The 14,724-nt window shown below is 42.9% G+C and overlaps 1 protein-coding gene across 1 annotated transcript; it reads right to left on the minus strand.

The window, feature by feature from the left end:
• Positions 1–5,809: 5,809 nt before the first annotated feature.
• On the minus strand, positions 5,810–8,006 carry LOC141690618 (uncharacterized). Its single transcript, XM_074495402.1, has 2 exons — positions 7,824–8,006; positions 5,810–6,409 (listed from the first exon to the last, which is right to left on the minus strand). Exons 1-2 carry the CDS (start codon positions 8,004–8,006, stop codon positions 5,810–5,812), a joined length of 783 nt encoding a protein of 260 aa, XP_074351503.1.
• Between the last annotated feature and the right edge of the window lie 6,718 nt (positions 8,007–14,724).

Below are 14,724 nucleotides of genomic sequence, written 5' to 3' on the forward strand. Positions count from 1 at the left end.
AGCCCACTTCGCATATGAGAACCCAATCGGCAAGTATGAGCCTACCTTACGGGCGTGACCCAGCTCACATGTCACGAGCCCAGCTCACATGTTATGAGCCCAGCTCGTATGTCACGAGCCCAGCTCGCATGTCACGAGCTCAGCTCACATTGGTCCATGATTCTAGCCCACACATGATAGTCCAGCCATTCAATACACCTAAAGGGACCTGTTTAGGGCCCATGACCGAAAGCGGGCATAACAATTACCCCCAAAATTCTTGGTCGCATCTTGAGGCTAGGAATTTTCCAATAGTAGCTTTTCATGGCCTCGTAGGTGCGAGCCCACCAGGCCGCACCAAATCGCCTCGCGTACCTTGCCTCGCACGCCTATTTAATATTCATTTTGACAGTCGTTGGACAGCTGGCGTGGGGATCCGTGTCGTCATCTGAGATGGTGGCACGTGTCACCTCCCCTTTCTCTCTCCTATCCCCTATAAATATGTGAGATTTGAATTTATTTCTCACATTTCCAGAAACACTTCCTGAATTGCTGCTCAATTTGCTCAAGGATCTACCACGGCGAAGATTATCATCTCCACAAGAACCGTCTACCGACGGCGATATTCTCCGGGACCAGATTCGTCAGGATCTTCATACACCTCTCCCACAGGTACTCTTCAATTCGAGCCCATTTTTTATTCATGCTTATTCATGTACACCATGCGAGCACACATCACATGTTCGATGCGAGTTCACACACAACCATAACACGCGATGCGAGCCCTTCCGCTCGTTTAGATACTTAGGTGCGATCCCGTGTGAGATGTGAGGACACTTAAGTGCGACCCCATACTTGTTTTTATTTTCTTTTTAGGGCCACACACTAATTTTCACCATCTTTTACAGATATCGAGTGCGTCTTCAGCCCGTTCCTACGGATCGTCTCGCTCCTCCTCGAGCCCGGCTCACACCTCCGCCAGCCCATCTCATTCCTCAGCCACTCCATATCCATTAAACCAATATCCTCCTGAGCAACGAGGCTCAAAGGACTTCCAACGCGAGCTGACTTCTCTTTCTGGTCGTCTTAGCCAACCCATCTCTCCTAGCTCAGCTATCACTCCTCAAGGGGCTTTACACATTGCCAGAGTTAAGAACTCGATGCGAGCAGTAGGATCCGGCTCGCTTGATATTCACCTCGACCCCAATCCTGAAGATTACACCAGGGAAAAGAATATTTATGATTGGAGAAACAGGCCCGTGGACCTCTCCAAAATACCAGCCTCCCTCGGGGTGGAGGAACTTCTCAACCGCGAGCCCGTTCCTCTGGACAAAGAACGAGCCGAGGAGATTTTAAGAGAAATGGCCGAAGAGAGGGCAGCCCGTTTGAGGCAAGCAGCATCTAACGACCTCAACCCCATTCACCTTGACTCCGAGTCTACTGACAACGATCTGGGGAGTGCATACTACGACACCAAGAAGAAAGGAAAGGAGCCCGTAGCTTCTGAATACCCCATCTTGGGGCTCGAGGGTGAAGAGGACGGCTCGCACTGGTCCTATGACTCTCCTCAGAGTGAGGAGGTGGCAGATGTTACAAGTCAGTACAAGATTTGTAACTACAACTTTGTCCATGCGGCCTCTCCTGAGCCTTACGTGCCTCCTGCCCAGCCCGAGCTGGAGGGTGAAATTGTTTTCAAGAGGCAGATCATTCCTGATGGGGAGGAGAGCTCAACTGTAAACGAGGAGGTTAAGGTGCTCGCCTGCCGCGACCTTCCCACCTTGCCGACTCAAAAACATCTGGCCGAGCATATTGAGCAATTCCAGCTCGAGGGCCATGTTGTCCCGCCCCTGCCTCACATGAGATGTTACCGATTTAACCATCCAGAGAATGGAGGCAGGGTGCCTCGCATGGTCTTGTCTACCTTCCTTCTGAGGCTAGGCATCTCTTCTCCTCTTCATCCTTTCATCAAGGATGTCTACGAGTATTACCAGCTCGCACTTTTGCAGATCAACCCGAATGGATACCGGGCCACCCTCGTATTATACATCATGTATAGCAAGTGTGGGTTTCCTCCCCTCACAGTGAGGCAGCTGGGCTATTTCCTTAATCTAAAACATTCTCCCAATGACTTTTGATATTTTTACTTCTCTGTCTGGCTGTGCTTCAACAAGAAGAATCTCATTCACAACGGGCCGAGCAACTTAGGGAAGTGGAAGAGTCCCTATTTCTACGTCCACGAGGTGCCTCGAGTCCAGACTCATTTCTATTACAATCCATGTAAGTCTTCCCTGGCCGCTCTCGTTTTTTCTACCATAATTTCTTCTTTTAACAAGAAATGTTTTTATTTTTTCTTCTCCAGCCACCCCGCCTCGCACTGTCCTCGTGGGACAAGAAAAAATAAATACAGACAGCCTGGTAGACCTTCCCAAGGCAAACAGGGATATTCGAAAGCTCATAACGACCTCGAACCTGGTCACGTGTGGGTTTTTGAAAGAAGGAGTGAGACTGACCCCTCAAAAGAAGAAATCTAAGAGATCCAGAAAGGGTAAAAATATCGGGCTCGCATATGCGGGCCTGAATACTCGCGAGCGCGGGCTCGCGTCTTTACACTTCCTGCATGCAACACTTCACATTGCGCCTTAATTTTCCATATTTTTTATCTGCTCGCATTACTTCCTTGCATTGCATCTCGCTGTGACTAATCTTTTTCTTCATTATTTTCTTTTTCAGAAATGGCCATCTCCCCTATCCCCTTCATGGAGGAGGCTGAGCAAGCTGCGACCTCGGGCCCTGTTCAGCCCGCTGCAGCGACCACAGGGGCTCACTCTCAAGTCCCCCCTCCAGCTCGCATGAGGACCCTTACTGAGCATTTCAATGGCTCAGGGCCTTCTCCTCGGCTAAAAAGGCATCGAGGTCACAAAGAAGGAAAAACTGGCGAGCCTGAGCCAAAGAAAGCTGCTCCCTCTGATGCTCCTCTTCCCTCCTCTTCTTCTGCCAATATGGTTACGACCACATTCGGCCGGCTCGCTCAAGGTCACATCAGCGAGCAGGATTTAAAGGATTGGTCTTCCTCTGCTCTCGAGGTCAACCAGGATGCACTCTCCCGAGCCGCGGCCGAAGTATACTATCGTCAGTTATCTAAGGCTCGAGAGATGCGAGCCCTCAGCCAGACCAACACAAAGCTCGAGGCTAAAGTCAAGTCCCTTCAGAGTAAGGTCGCTGAGCACGGGCAAGAGAAAGTTACGCTGGTGAACAACTATAATCAGAAGATAATTAACCTGAACGCTGCTCACGACAAGGCCCTAAGGGAGCAGAAGGAGGCTCATAACCTGGCTGCTGAGGCATGGAAGAAGGAGAAGGATGCCCTCGAGGAGAGGGTGCTCCAGCTGGAGGGATCAGTCTCTACCCTGACCGAGGGCCGTGAGGCCGCCCTCGCCGATGCTAGGAACCTGGGGGCCAGGAATTTTATGAAAGTCTTTATGAAGAAGGTTCCTGACTTCGATTGGGCGGCTCTGGGTGCGAGCACAGCGAGGCATGCTGAAAAGTTGAAGCTAGAGATGGAGAGGGATACCCAAATTGCTGAGGAGGCTCGGCTCGCGGCCCAGCAGGCCTAGGTCGCTGGTGATGAAAATCGTGAGGGGGTAGAGGCTGATAACCCTTGATGTAATTTTAATTAGAACTAGACTTTTGACTGGGTAAGCGGGCACCCCTCTCGCCTCGCGCTTGTATTTGAAATATTCTGCCTCGGGGCATAACTTATTTAACTTTTGTTTGTATAAAATGTCAAGTCTTTTGTGCCTGCGTATGTCTTTACGGTGCTAGATGGCTTTCTTTATTTTTGTGTTTTCTTATTACGCCTCTACTGACCAAAAGTTATCATAACTCTGGTCGCGTATGGCGAGCGTTACCTTTTCACAGCGAGCCCAATTAACCAGCTCGTGTCATTTGTTCAATTAAACAAAAATTGACAAAGAATGCCAAGTGGAACAAGCTCGCATCAACTCGCAGGTGTTGTAGGTGTGCTCGTACTAGCGGGCCGGCCTAGAAGCTCGCATGTGTCTTCTCCTCGCATCATGCGACCTTGGGTATGTTTGATGGAGGGCTGTTCCCCCTGGGTCGCATTTATGGTCTTGCGGGCCAGGGTATGAGCTCGCATCGCGGGCCTATACCTCTTTTTATCCTCATCTTTTATATACTATGTGTTTATATTTGTCTAAGCGGGCCGTGGCCAGCTCGTTTCGCGTTCTTGGCGTCAAGCGGGCCGGGGCCCGACCTGATTTGTGATTTTAACATGTTAATAAAACAACTGTTCTGTCCTCGCATGGGTTCCCAAGGATGGGCTCCCCCTGCTGGGTATTTAATCTATTAACAGAATTTAAAATATCAAGTGCACAAATAGAGATTAATCGTTTATTCATAGATAATGGGAAGTGAAAGGAGTACATGCTTGTGGTCTCAGGGAGGCACCTATATGGCACTACCCCCCGAGACTTATGAATATTTTAAGATAATTCTAAGTCTGAAAAGAATAATATTACTGATAATACTTGCGAAGGTGCTCCGCGTTCCAGGCTCTTGGGATCAACTTGTCTTGAATATCATTGAGGTGGTAGGTTCCCTCCCAGAGCACCGACTTTATCTTGTAAGGGCCTTCCCAATTCGCTCCAAAGACTCCGTGACTCACCACCTTGGTGTTTGGCATGACCCGGCGCAAAACTAAATCTCCCACTTTGAAAGTTCGGGCTCGAACTTTACTGTTGTAATGCCTAGCTGTCCTCTGTTGATATGCCGCTATCCTGATCTGAGCATCTTCTCGAGTTTCTTCGATCATATCCAAATAGAGCCGATGATTGACCTCGTTTGCCTCTGAGTCATAGTTATCCCTTCGAAAAGATCCTGCTCCCACTTCTACGGGCACCATAGCTTCACACCCATACACCAGAGAGAAAGGGATCTCTCCAGTTGTGGTTCGGGGTGTAGTGTTTTAAGACCATAGGACCTGGGCGAGCTCCTCTGGCCATGCTCCTTTCTTCTCTTCAAGCTTTGCCTTTAAGGTATGCTTAATGATTTTATTAACAGCCTCTGTCTGCCCGTTACTCTGGGGGTGGAAGACTGCGCTAAAGCTCTTCTGAATCTCCAGCTGCTCACAAAACTCTCGCATTTCCTTGCTATCAAATTATTTCCCATTATCAGATATTAGCTTGTAAGGGATGCCATAGCAACATACAATAGCCCTGTATACAAACTCCTTGAGCTTTTTCGCTGTGATGGTGGCTAGGGGCTCGGCCTCTGCCCACTTAGTGAAATAATCTACCGCAACCACCGCATACTTGACGCCTCCCCTGGCCTTCGGGAGTTCCCCAATCAGATCAATTCCCCACATGGAGAAGGGCCAGGGGCTCATTAGGGATGTGAGAGAGGCCACGGGGCTGTTGTAATAATTGGCATATCGCTGACACTTATCACAAGCTCGGGAGAATTCAAAGGCATCTTTTTTCAGCGTTGGCCAGTAGTAGCCTTGACGGAGGATTTTCTGAGCTAGAGAGCTACCCCCCGAGTGATTGCCACAAATGCCCTCGTGTACTTCCCTTAGGATGTAGTTGCATTCATCTCCATCTATGCATTTGAGGAGAGGCACACTGAACCCTCTTCTGTATAGAATCCCGTCGTATATCACATAGCGGGCTGCTTTGTATTTTATCCTCCTTGCCTCATTTTTTTCGTCTGGAAGTGAACCTTCTTTTATGTATGCTAGAATAGGTGTCATCCACTTGGGGCCGAGCTCATTACTGAGGCTGCCCACCTCGTGCTCGGGCACACTGGGTTGTTTCTATATATCAAGGGGCACGGTCCCTAGCAAAGTGCTCTTGCGGCGTGAGCCGAGCTTAGCTAGCTTGTCCGCGCCTTCATTCTGCCCTCGCGGGATTAGTTCCAGCCTCATCTCGTTGAACCTCGCGATTATCCTCTGTGCGCACTTCAGGTAAAGCTCTGTTCTCGGCTCCTTAGCTTGATACCCCCCGTTTATTTGATAGACCACAATCATGGAGTCACTAAACACATTCAAATTCTCGACCTTCATTTCCAAAGCTAGCTTGAGACCGTTGATCAGGGCCTCATACTCGGCATCATTGTTGGTTGCATGAAAGGCCAGATGGGTCACACGTCTGATCTTGTGTGCCTCTGGGCTGATTAGCTCAATTCCAGCTCCTGCTCCATCACAGTTAGAGGCTCCATCCACAAATAGGCTCCACAATGGGGCACTATTTTGTCTCTCCAGTCCAACTTCTTCTGTTCTAGGTATAACAATAAGGGCTCCCGGCTCCACCTCTTGATGTGGAGGAAATTCTAGCAAAAAATCGGCCAGCGCTTGGCCTTTGATCGCAGTCCTTGGCTTATAATCCACCTCGAATTGGCCGAGCTCAACCGTCCACTTCAAAATTCAACCAGAAGACTCTGGTTTATGCATCACTTGTCTGAGGGGGTAGGAGGTTCGCACTTCTATCCTGTGTGCCTGAAAATAGGGCCTGAGTTTTCGGGAGGCCAAGATCAATGCATATGCTAGCTTTTCGAGGCTTGTGTATCGAGTCTCGGCATCGGCTAGCCTTTTACTCACATAATATACCGGGAGCTGGACACCATCCTCCTCTCGGACTAATACCGCACTTATTGTAAAGTCGGAGCCAACCAAGTATAGGATCAAAGTATCTCCTGCCTTTGGGTTGGACAACATTGGAGGGTTGCTGAGATGCTTCTTTATGTTCTGAAAGGCTTCCTCACATTCTTCGGTCCACTTAAAATCCCTCCCCGCTCCTTTAATTGCTTTGAAGAACTATTGGCATTTATTGGAGGATTTTGAGACGAAGCGATTCAAGGCAGCCACTCGTCCCGTTAAGCTTTGAACATCCTTCACCCGTCGAGGGGACCTCATCTCGAGTAGGGCTTGTATCTTGGCTGAACTGGCCTCAATGCCTCTATGGTTGACAATAAATCCCAAAAACTTCCCCGATTCGACCCCAAACACACATTTCTGGTGTCGCCGCTTGCTTGCTTTCTTTGGTCATCTCTTCTCCCTAAGATGAGCCCCTCCTTCCAGCGCCAATTGTTATAGGGAGAATTTCGTATAACAGTGGTGTGGAGGTTAATGGGCGGAACAAAGATTAAGGACGGTGTTTGAGGGGGGAGGAAGGTTGTTAGGTGGTGGCTGAGCTTGTATGTTGACTCCTTAAGAAAGAATAGGGTTTGTTATTCTCTGTCAAGTGTCGACCCATCTCTCATACAAGTGCCTACGTACCCTATTTATAGGGATCAACCCTCACGTAGTTCTTGGGGAACAAGTCACGTAGGCTAGGGTTAGGGTTCTCCAACCCGTACAGCCCAAGCCCACGATAAAGTCAGGCCTTCAGCCAATTAGTCACGTAAATCTCGATCGGCTCCACACGCTTCCTATAATCTCACGACATCTCCGTATCTCTTCCCATAATTATAGCAATAACCCGTGTCGGCCCCGAAATTTACGAGCAACTCAGTCATCTATGAGCCACTTTTCATGTCGAACACAAAGTCCTCTAATGCGGGCCGGCCTGGCGGCCTCGGCCCGCACCGCCTTCCTTTTTAACCAATAAATACAATTTTACCTTTGATTTCATAAGATGTGGGCTCATGGGCCCAGCCCGCATGTGGGCACTTGAGCCCAGCCCGCGTGTGGGCAACCGAGCCCAGCCCACGTGTGGGCAACCGAGCCCAGCTCGCGTGAAGTCATCTGAGCCCACCTCGCGTGTGGATAACTAAGCCCACCTCGCGTGCTATCATCTGAGCCCAGCTCGCGTGAAGTCATCTGAGCCCACCTCCCGTGTGGACACCTCAGCCCACCTCACGTATGGACACCTAAGCCCACCTCGCGTGCTATCATCTGAGCCCACCTCGTGTGTGGACAACCGAGCCCAGCTCGCATATGAGAGCCCAGATGGCAAATATGAGCCCAGCTTACATATGAGAACCCAGATGGAAAATATGAACCCAGCTCGCATGTGTGAGCCCAGCTCGTATGTGTGAGCCCAGCTCGCATGTGTGAGCCCAGCTCGCATATGAGATCCCAGATGGCAAATGTGAACCCAGCTCCCATGTGTGAGCCTAACTCGCATGTGTGAGCCCGGCTCACTTGTCATGAGCCCAGCTCGCATGTGGTCACGTGAGCCCAGCCCGCATGTGGTCACGTGAGCCCAGCTCGTATGTCACGAGCCCAGCTCGCATGTCACGAGCCCAACTCGCATGTCACGAGCCCAGCTCGCATGTCACGAGCCCAACCCACATGTGCTGGCCCAAGTCTTATTAATCCATGGTTCTAGCCCACACACGAGAGTCCAGCTTCTCAATGCACCTATAAGGACCTGTTTAGCGCCAATTGTTATAGGGAGAATTTCGTATAACAGTATTGTGGAGGTTAATGGGCGGAACAAAGATCAAGGACGGTGTTTGAGGGTGGAGGAAGGTTGTTTGGTGGTGGCTGAGCTTGTATGTTGACTCCTTAAGAAAGAATAGGGCTTGTTATTCTCTGTCAAGTGTCGACCCTTGTCTCATACAAGTGCCTACGTACCCTATTTATAAGGATCAAGCCTCACGTAGTTCTTGGGGAACAAGTCACATAGGCTAGGGTTAGGACTCTTCAGCCCGTGCAGCCCAAGCCCATGATAGAGTCAGGCCTTCAGCCAATTTAGTCATGTAAATCTCAACCGGCTCCACACGCTTCCTACAATCTCGCGGCATCTCCGCAATCCTTCTCGTGATTGTAGGAACAACCCGTGTCGGCCCCGAAATCTACGACCAACTCAATCATCTATGAGTTACTTTCCATGTCAAGCACAAAGTCCTCTAATGCGGGCCGGCCTGGCGGCCTCGGCCCGCACCGCCTTCATTTTTAATTAATAAATACAATATTATCTTTAACTCTATTAGATGTGAGCTCATGGGCCCAGCCCGTGTGTGGACAACCGAGCCCAGCTCGAGTACTGTCACTTGAGCCCTCTTCACATGAAGTCACTTGAGCCCACTTCGCATATGAGAGCCCAATCGGCAAGTATGAGCCTACCTTACGGGCGTGACCCAGCTCGCATGTCACGAGCCCAGCTCGCATGTTATGAGCCCAGCTCGTATGTCACGAGCCCAGCTCGCATGTCACAAGCCCAGCTCGCATTGGTCCATGATTCTAGCCCACACATGATAGTCCAGCCATACAATGCACCTAAAGGGACCTGTTTAGGGCCCATGACCGAAAGCGGGCATAACAACTAGAATTCTTTCAATTTTTGCGTGTGACAGGCAGGTTGTTATCAAACCACTTGATCTGTCTCAGAACACTTAATTCAACACTCTAGCATGCATTCAATCGATACAACCTTTTCTAATAATTTTACGTGCTGCCAAAACTGCTATGTAATATAAATTCATTGCATTTAATCATCCCAGAACAGAGAGCAACACTGATTGCAGGTTTAAGTAACACACTTATTTATGTCAAATTCCCATTAAGTTCCTAATTTACAATGGGTAATGAGGGACATATATTGATATCTTATCTCGATTCTGATATCGCAGTATAGCCACCATATTGTGTTCGTATTATAGACTTTGCTCAAAATTTTATCTTATTTATAGTCTACCTACAAGTCAAGGTTTTCATATTTATTTCCTCTTGATCATTCACATCGTCTCTGCCATTTTATATGGACATGATAGGTTTATCAAGGCTTAGAATTTCTGATCTAGAAATGTAAAAATACTTGGGATAACTCTTACTACCTGACATGTGGAAGTGGAGAAGATTGCTGCAGTTACGATAATATGAAAAGTTTGCCTGTTTGCGTGCCGTGTAAACAATAGCTTGCAACTGCAATACAGGAACATATACAAGCATGAATATTTATATGCATATTGTACCTATGGTTAGTTAGGTTGTTGAAGCCGTAATTGTTTTGAATTATTTTTCTGTTTTAGTACTTGGTAAATGGTAGTGAAATGTGAAATAGCCTAACTATAGCATGTTATTACATTTAAAATTGTTTGATTTGAGCTTTGAACTCCACTTTTTTTATTTTCTGCCACTAACGATTTTGAATTAGGGAACAAAAGAGACTTTAATTTTTCCCTCAAAAAAGGTTTGTGAACTATAAGATTCTTCTATATAAGGGTAATTAAAGACCATAATTTGTTTCTATATATGCGGAAAGTATGTAGAGATTATAGAAGTAATTATTCTTTTTATTAATTTATAGAGATAACTAAGTTACTTTGAAGCTTATGCGATACTTGGTGTTCTTTTGTAAAGCTTAATATAGAAGTATTTATTATTTTTGCTAATTTATAGAGTATACCGAAGTTACTAAATAAGAGTTCAGCAGGAACAAGAATGACAAATATTGATTTGTTAATGTCAAAAAGTCTGATTATTGATATAATATATCTGGGGCGATGAGCATATCCTTGCAATAATTAGTTCTCTATTGAATATTTAGCATTTACATTATTTGCCCTTCCAGAAATTCTGATTATACAGAATAAGCAACAAGCCCTGCCACTTGGAAGTAGGGTATGCTATAATTTTTATTATGCCAGTATGTTCTACTAGGAAGTAAGGTAGGAGATAAGTTTTAGTTACTTGGTTTAGCATATATCAATAAGCGAATGTATAACCCAAAGATAGATTTTTTTGTATTGGAACCCATGTAATATTTTATTCTTGCATGAACGAAGACCACAAATTTGAAGTCTATTTTCGTTTTGTATTGTACTACTTTTTCTTTTAGTTCAGATACAGACAATGGTCGTCAAGATAATTTTAGTTTGTAGGATCTTCAGCCAGCTTTGCTGTTACATAGGTTTCTGAATGAGTTCAGCTAATGTGATTTTTGAGCGGTAGGTAGTTTTGTCATCCACCATACAGAGCAGCTAAAGGTTCTCCTGTTCTTTTGTCTTAACTTTTATTCTTTATTTGACAATCTTTCTTTACTAATGACTTAATTGATTTCATTTGATCAGCATTGTTTAATTCCTTTCTTTTTTCTCTTTTCAGAAGTACGAAATACATATTACCAAATGGAGATGTTTTTTTAGGTAATTTAAAAGGGATTCTTCATCATAGAAATGGTAAATATACTTTGGTTAGATGGAACATTTTATGAGGGTGATTGGGAAAACGGAAAATTGACCGTTAAGGGAAAGGTTTCCTGTAATTTAAAAATTCATTATTTTTTAAAATTAATATGGTTAAGTACAACCATGGTACCATGGCTAGAATGGTAACTGGGATGCAACAATGTTTGGCTTAATTTGCTTAGAGCGAGTTTTGCTCTTTTAATGAAGCCACATGCCCATATTAAATAAATTCGACGGTCACCACTATATTAACAATTAATTGAATGACGAGGGTGGCTGTTGGTGCGAGTACAGTAGTTGTCTTGGCTGTGAAGGTTTAGTAAGCAAGTGGTTGCTTATCCTCATTATAGTTTTTAGTACTCCAGATATACTACTAAATTGGATCTTTTATGATAATTAAATACACGATTGGAAATATTTGAACAGAAAATGTAGATAGAATATATACAAAATCACGTGTAATATATAAATTTGCATGTATGATTTGCAGGCTGGATTAAGAAGATCCATTACCACTTTTGGAGGAAGCTGGCATTAGCAAAAATGATAGAAATAAGTAAGTTGAGTCGGAGGGTTTTTAAAAGGAGCATGGGTTAGAGAAATTTGACATGTGCTCCTATACATCGAGCATCTCAAGGATAATAGGACACCGGAATTTTCTGGAAAAGAAAAAGTTCCCAGGTTGGTAGAATTTAATTCTTTTCAAGAATTTATGAAGTTCAAAAGTGTGAGCTTTTAGTGCTATAATGCTTTTGGGTGGGTAATCAGGATCATCCATCTAGCTCTTAAGTGCCCTGGTTGTAGAGTTGTTCAATGTAATGGTTGTGTATATTGGTGTTGTTCATTACATATGAGACATATATATATATATATATGTATAATAAATGATGAATGAGCCCTAGGAGGAAATGGGCGAAATTGGAGAAAAAAGCATTATGAGATTAGATCTAACTTCTCGTTTTGAATCTAAAATGGAAGAGGACCTTGCGAAAAAGATGTGTCTACACTCTCATTCACATGTGAAAGAAGAAACTTTGGGGGTATTTGTACTGTAACTTATGTTTTCCCTTACCCCTTGTAATATAGTGTTCCTAATTTCCTATAAGCTTATAGTTCTATTTATTTTATATGATTTTTTCCAAGATGAATGCATTTTTGGATAGACAAGCTATGATGTATAGGTTTATCATTTGTTTTTGTCGATCTCCCAGATAGTATAGACTCGAGTGTGTTTTACAGATATTTCCACTGGTTGAGGCATACAAGTATTCAAAAATTGCAACAATGGATCATGTATTTGTGCTTATAGTTTATCTCAAACCTATTCCTGTTAAAACATGTGTGTACTGCAACTAGGTACAAAATTTTAAATGCTGATTTTTACCACAAAAAAACATATGTTTAATTTGCACAATGCGCGAGTAAACTGTTTGAGAAGAAAAAAAAACTCTAATTAGTACATGGATTATAATTTTCTTGCTGTACTTACTTAATTACTCCTATTAAAATGGTTAATCCGTGGTTAACAAACAGTAGGTCTAGACTCGATTTCTTTTAATGAATATAGGATATAAACTGTTCTCCTAAGCAAAAAACTATATAATCAAATATGTATAAAATTCTATAGATTCAGATTGATATTTTTTTGTAATAAGCTATATTAATATTTAAAAAATCAAGAAAATCTGAAATATTAGGTATTCTACTCTTTATAATTCTCTGTATCTCTACCTATGTTCATGAATTCTAGGATACAAACATTTAATTCTAAACATAAAATTAATGTACAATTAAGCTGAAGATATGAAGTCGTTTATTACTCATTTTTTCTTAATATTAGAAGAAAAACGTTTATTCAACACGTTATTGGTAATAATGCTCCACTCCAATAAAATAAATTGTAGTCATAATTGTTAAGTTTTTGAAGACAACTTTTTGTGATTATATTTAAATTTCTTCGAATTTTAATTATATCGATCTAAATATTTTATAAATATATTTTTAAATACCGCGCGAAGCGCAGTATTTTCACCTAGTGTATATATAAGGAGGATTGAGCATTGTTTAATATGAGTGTGTGACTTATGTCTTATGTCTTTTATATTGTTAGGGACTTTTGAATTATTTGGAGGGATGCATTGACCAGTTCTCCTCTGATGACACATCTTCATTAATTATCTTTCTTCTCATGACTGGGTAAGCACTTTTTCTAACATATGCACACATGTGTGTATTGCAAGTTTAGGTAATTATTATGTTAAATTTCAATGAATGTAAAGATGAAGTTCATATTTATATCACATAAAATTGATTATACATGTCTGAATTACTGTGTTGAGTTATTTGATTGAGTGTTTAAGCTCTTTTTGATGTTAAGTACTTTCCCGGATTACATTGTTTGTCTCGTGGATTGCTTGTAAGTGCTTAATATATACTAAACATATTATTTTTTTCATTGATTTTAAAAAGTTAAGATCTTGACGAGGCCCTTTCATTTGATTGTCATTTTTTATATTACAGCACAGAAGTGAAATCTCGCGATTGTGGATGGTTTACTGCATTTTAAAGTGTGTGATTCTGATCGAGTGTTATTAAAAATTAATGGATAATTATCTGCAAATTTTGGTTGAATTACTATACGTTAAATTATAATGATAAATAGTGTATCTTAGGACTGAGATAAGATGAATGCTACGAAGAAATTAAAAACAGGTTCTTCATTACATTGAACTTATAAAGCCATGATCTTGATAACACACTTTTAACTAGTCTCCGTTGTCTGATTTAATCCCCATTATTGCATCAATGCCACTGAAGTATAGTTGCGCTTTTGTTTGTTTTGTGGACTTAAAACAAGGTATTTATGGTTTTTATATTGTGCTTCTTGATTGCGTAGATTTGTACCATTTTTCATGTTATATATGTTTATCTTAGTGATATTACATGTCTGAGCAATGTATAAACATATTGATAGTGAATGTTTGATTTTGATGGCATCTTGGAAGTGTAACATATGTATATATCAAAGTTACAACACTAGTATTTTATGTTTCTTGGCATTGACTTTGATTGTGTGGTTTGTATCTTAGAATGAAAGTCAGTTAAAATAAATTTTAAAATGATATTTAAAAAGAAAGATTCTTTGTTGCTTTGAGTTTAAGGAATGTAGGATTTAACTAATTGCCAACTATCTTGTACTTTACTCTTTTCTGCATCAGTTGTGAAAATTCGTAATTCCTCAATTGTAAATGTGTTACATTTTTCTGGACTTAATGTGGTGCTTGAAAATATTGATTTGGCCGATTTATAGCATTGGAATTTGCTTTGTGATGTTGTCCACACACCAGTTTTGCCAGATATATGGGGTAGTTTAAAAGAAATATGGTCTGAGAGATGTGATACTACTTTTGGGGTGGGAGTAAATATTCAACCAAAATTTCAGTAGTAAATGTACAACATAATCTGCTTCTAGCATAGATTTGGATCCTCAGAGACAATAAACTAAATTGATCCGAAAAGCCCCATGCAAGAAACCTGTGTTGAGTTATCAAAAAAAAAATTAAAGCACAATATACTGAGCTACAACTACTAAATAAC

The sequence above is a fragment of the Apium graveolens genome, chromosome 10 (assembly GCF_009905375.1).
Source record: "Apium graveolens cultivar Ventura chromosome 10, ASM990537v1, whole genome shotgun sequence".
Taxonomy (NCBI): Eukaryota; Viridiplantae; Streptophyta; class Magnoliopsida; order Apiales; family Apiaceae; genus Apium; species Apium graveolens.

Bases quoted from the DNA above. Each gene is read 5' to 3' on its own strand.
- LOC141690618 (XM_074495402.1), bottom strand. From the start codon at position 8,006: ATGCGAGCTGGGTTCATATTTTCCATCTGGGTTCTCATATGTAAGCTG. The intron at 6,410-7,823 runs GTGGGCTCAGAT...TGAATTTTGAAG, and splicing joins CTGAGGTGTCCACACGGGAG to TGGACGGTTGAGCTCGGCCA.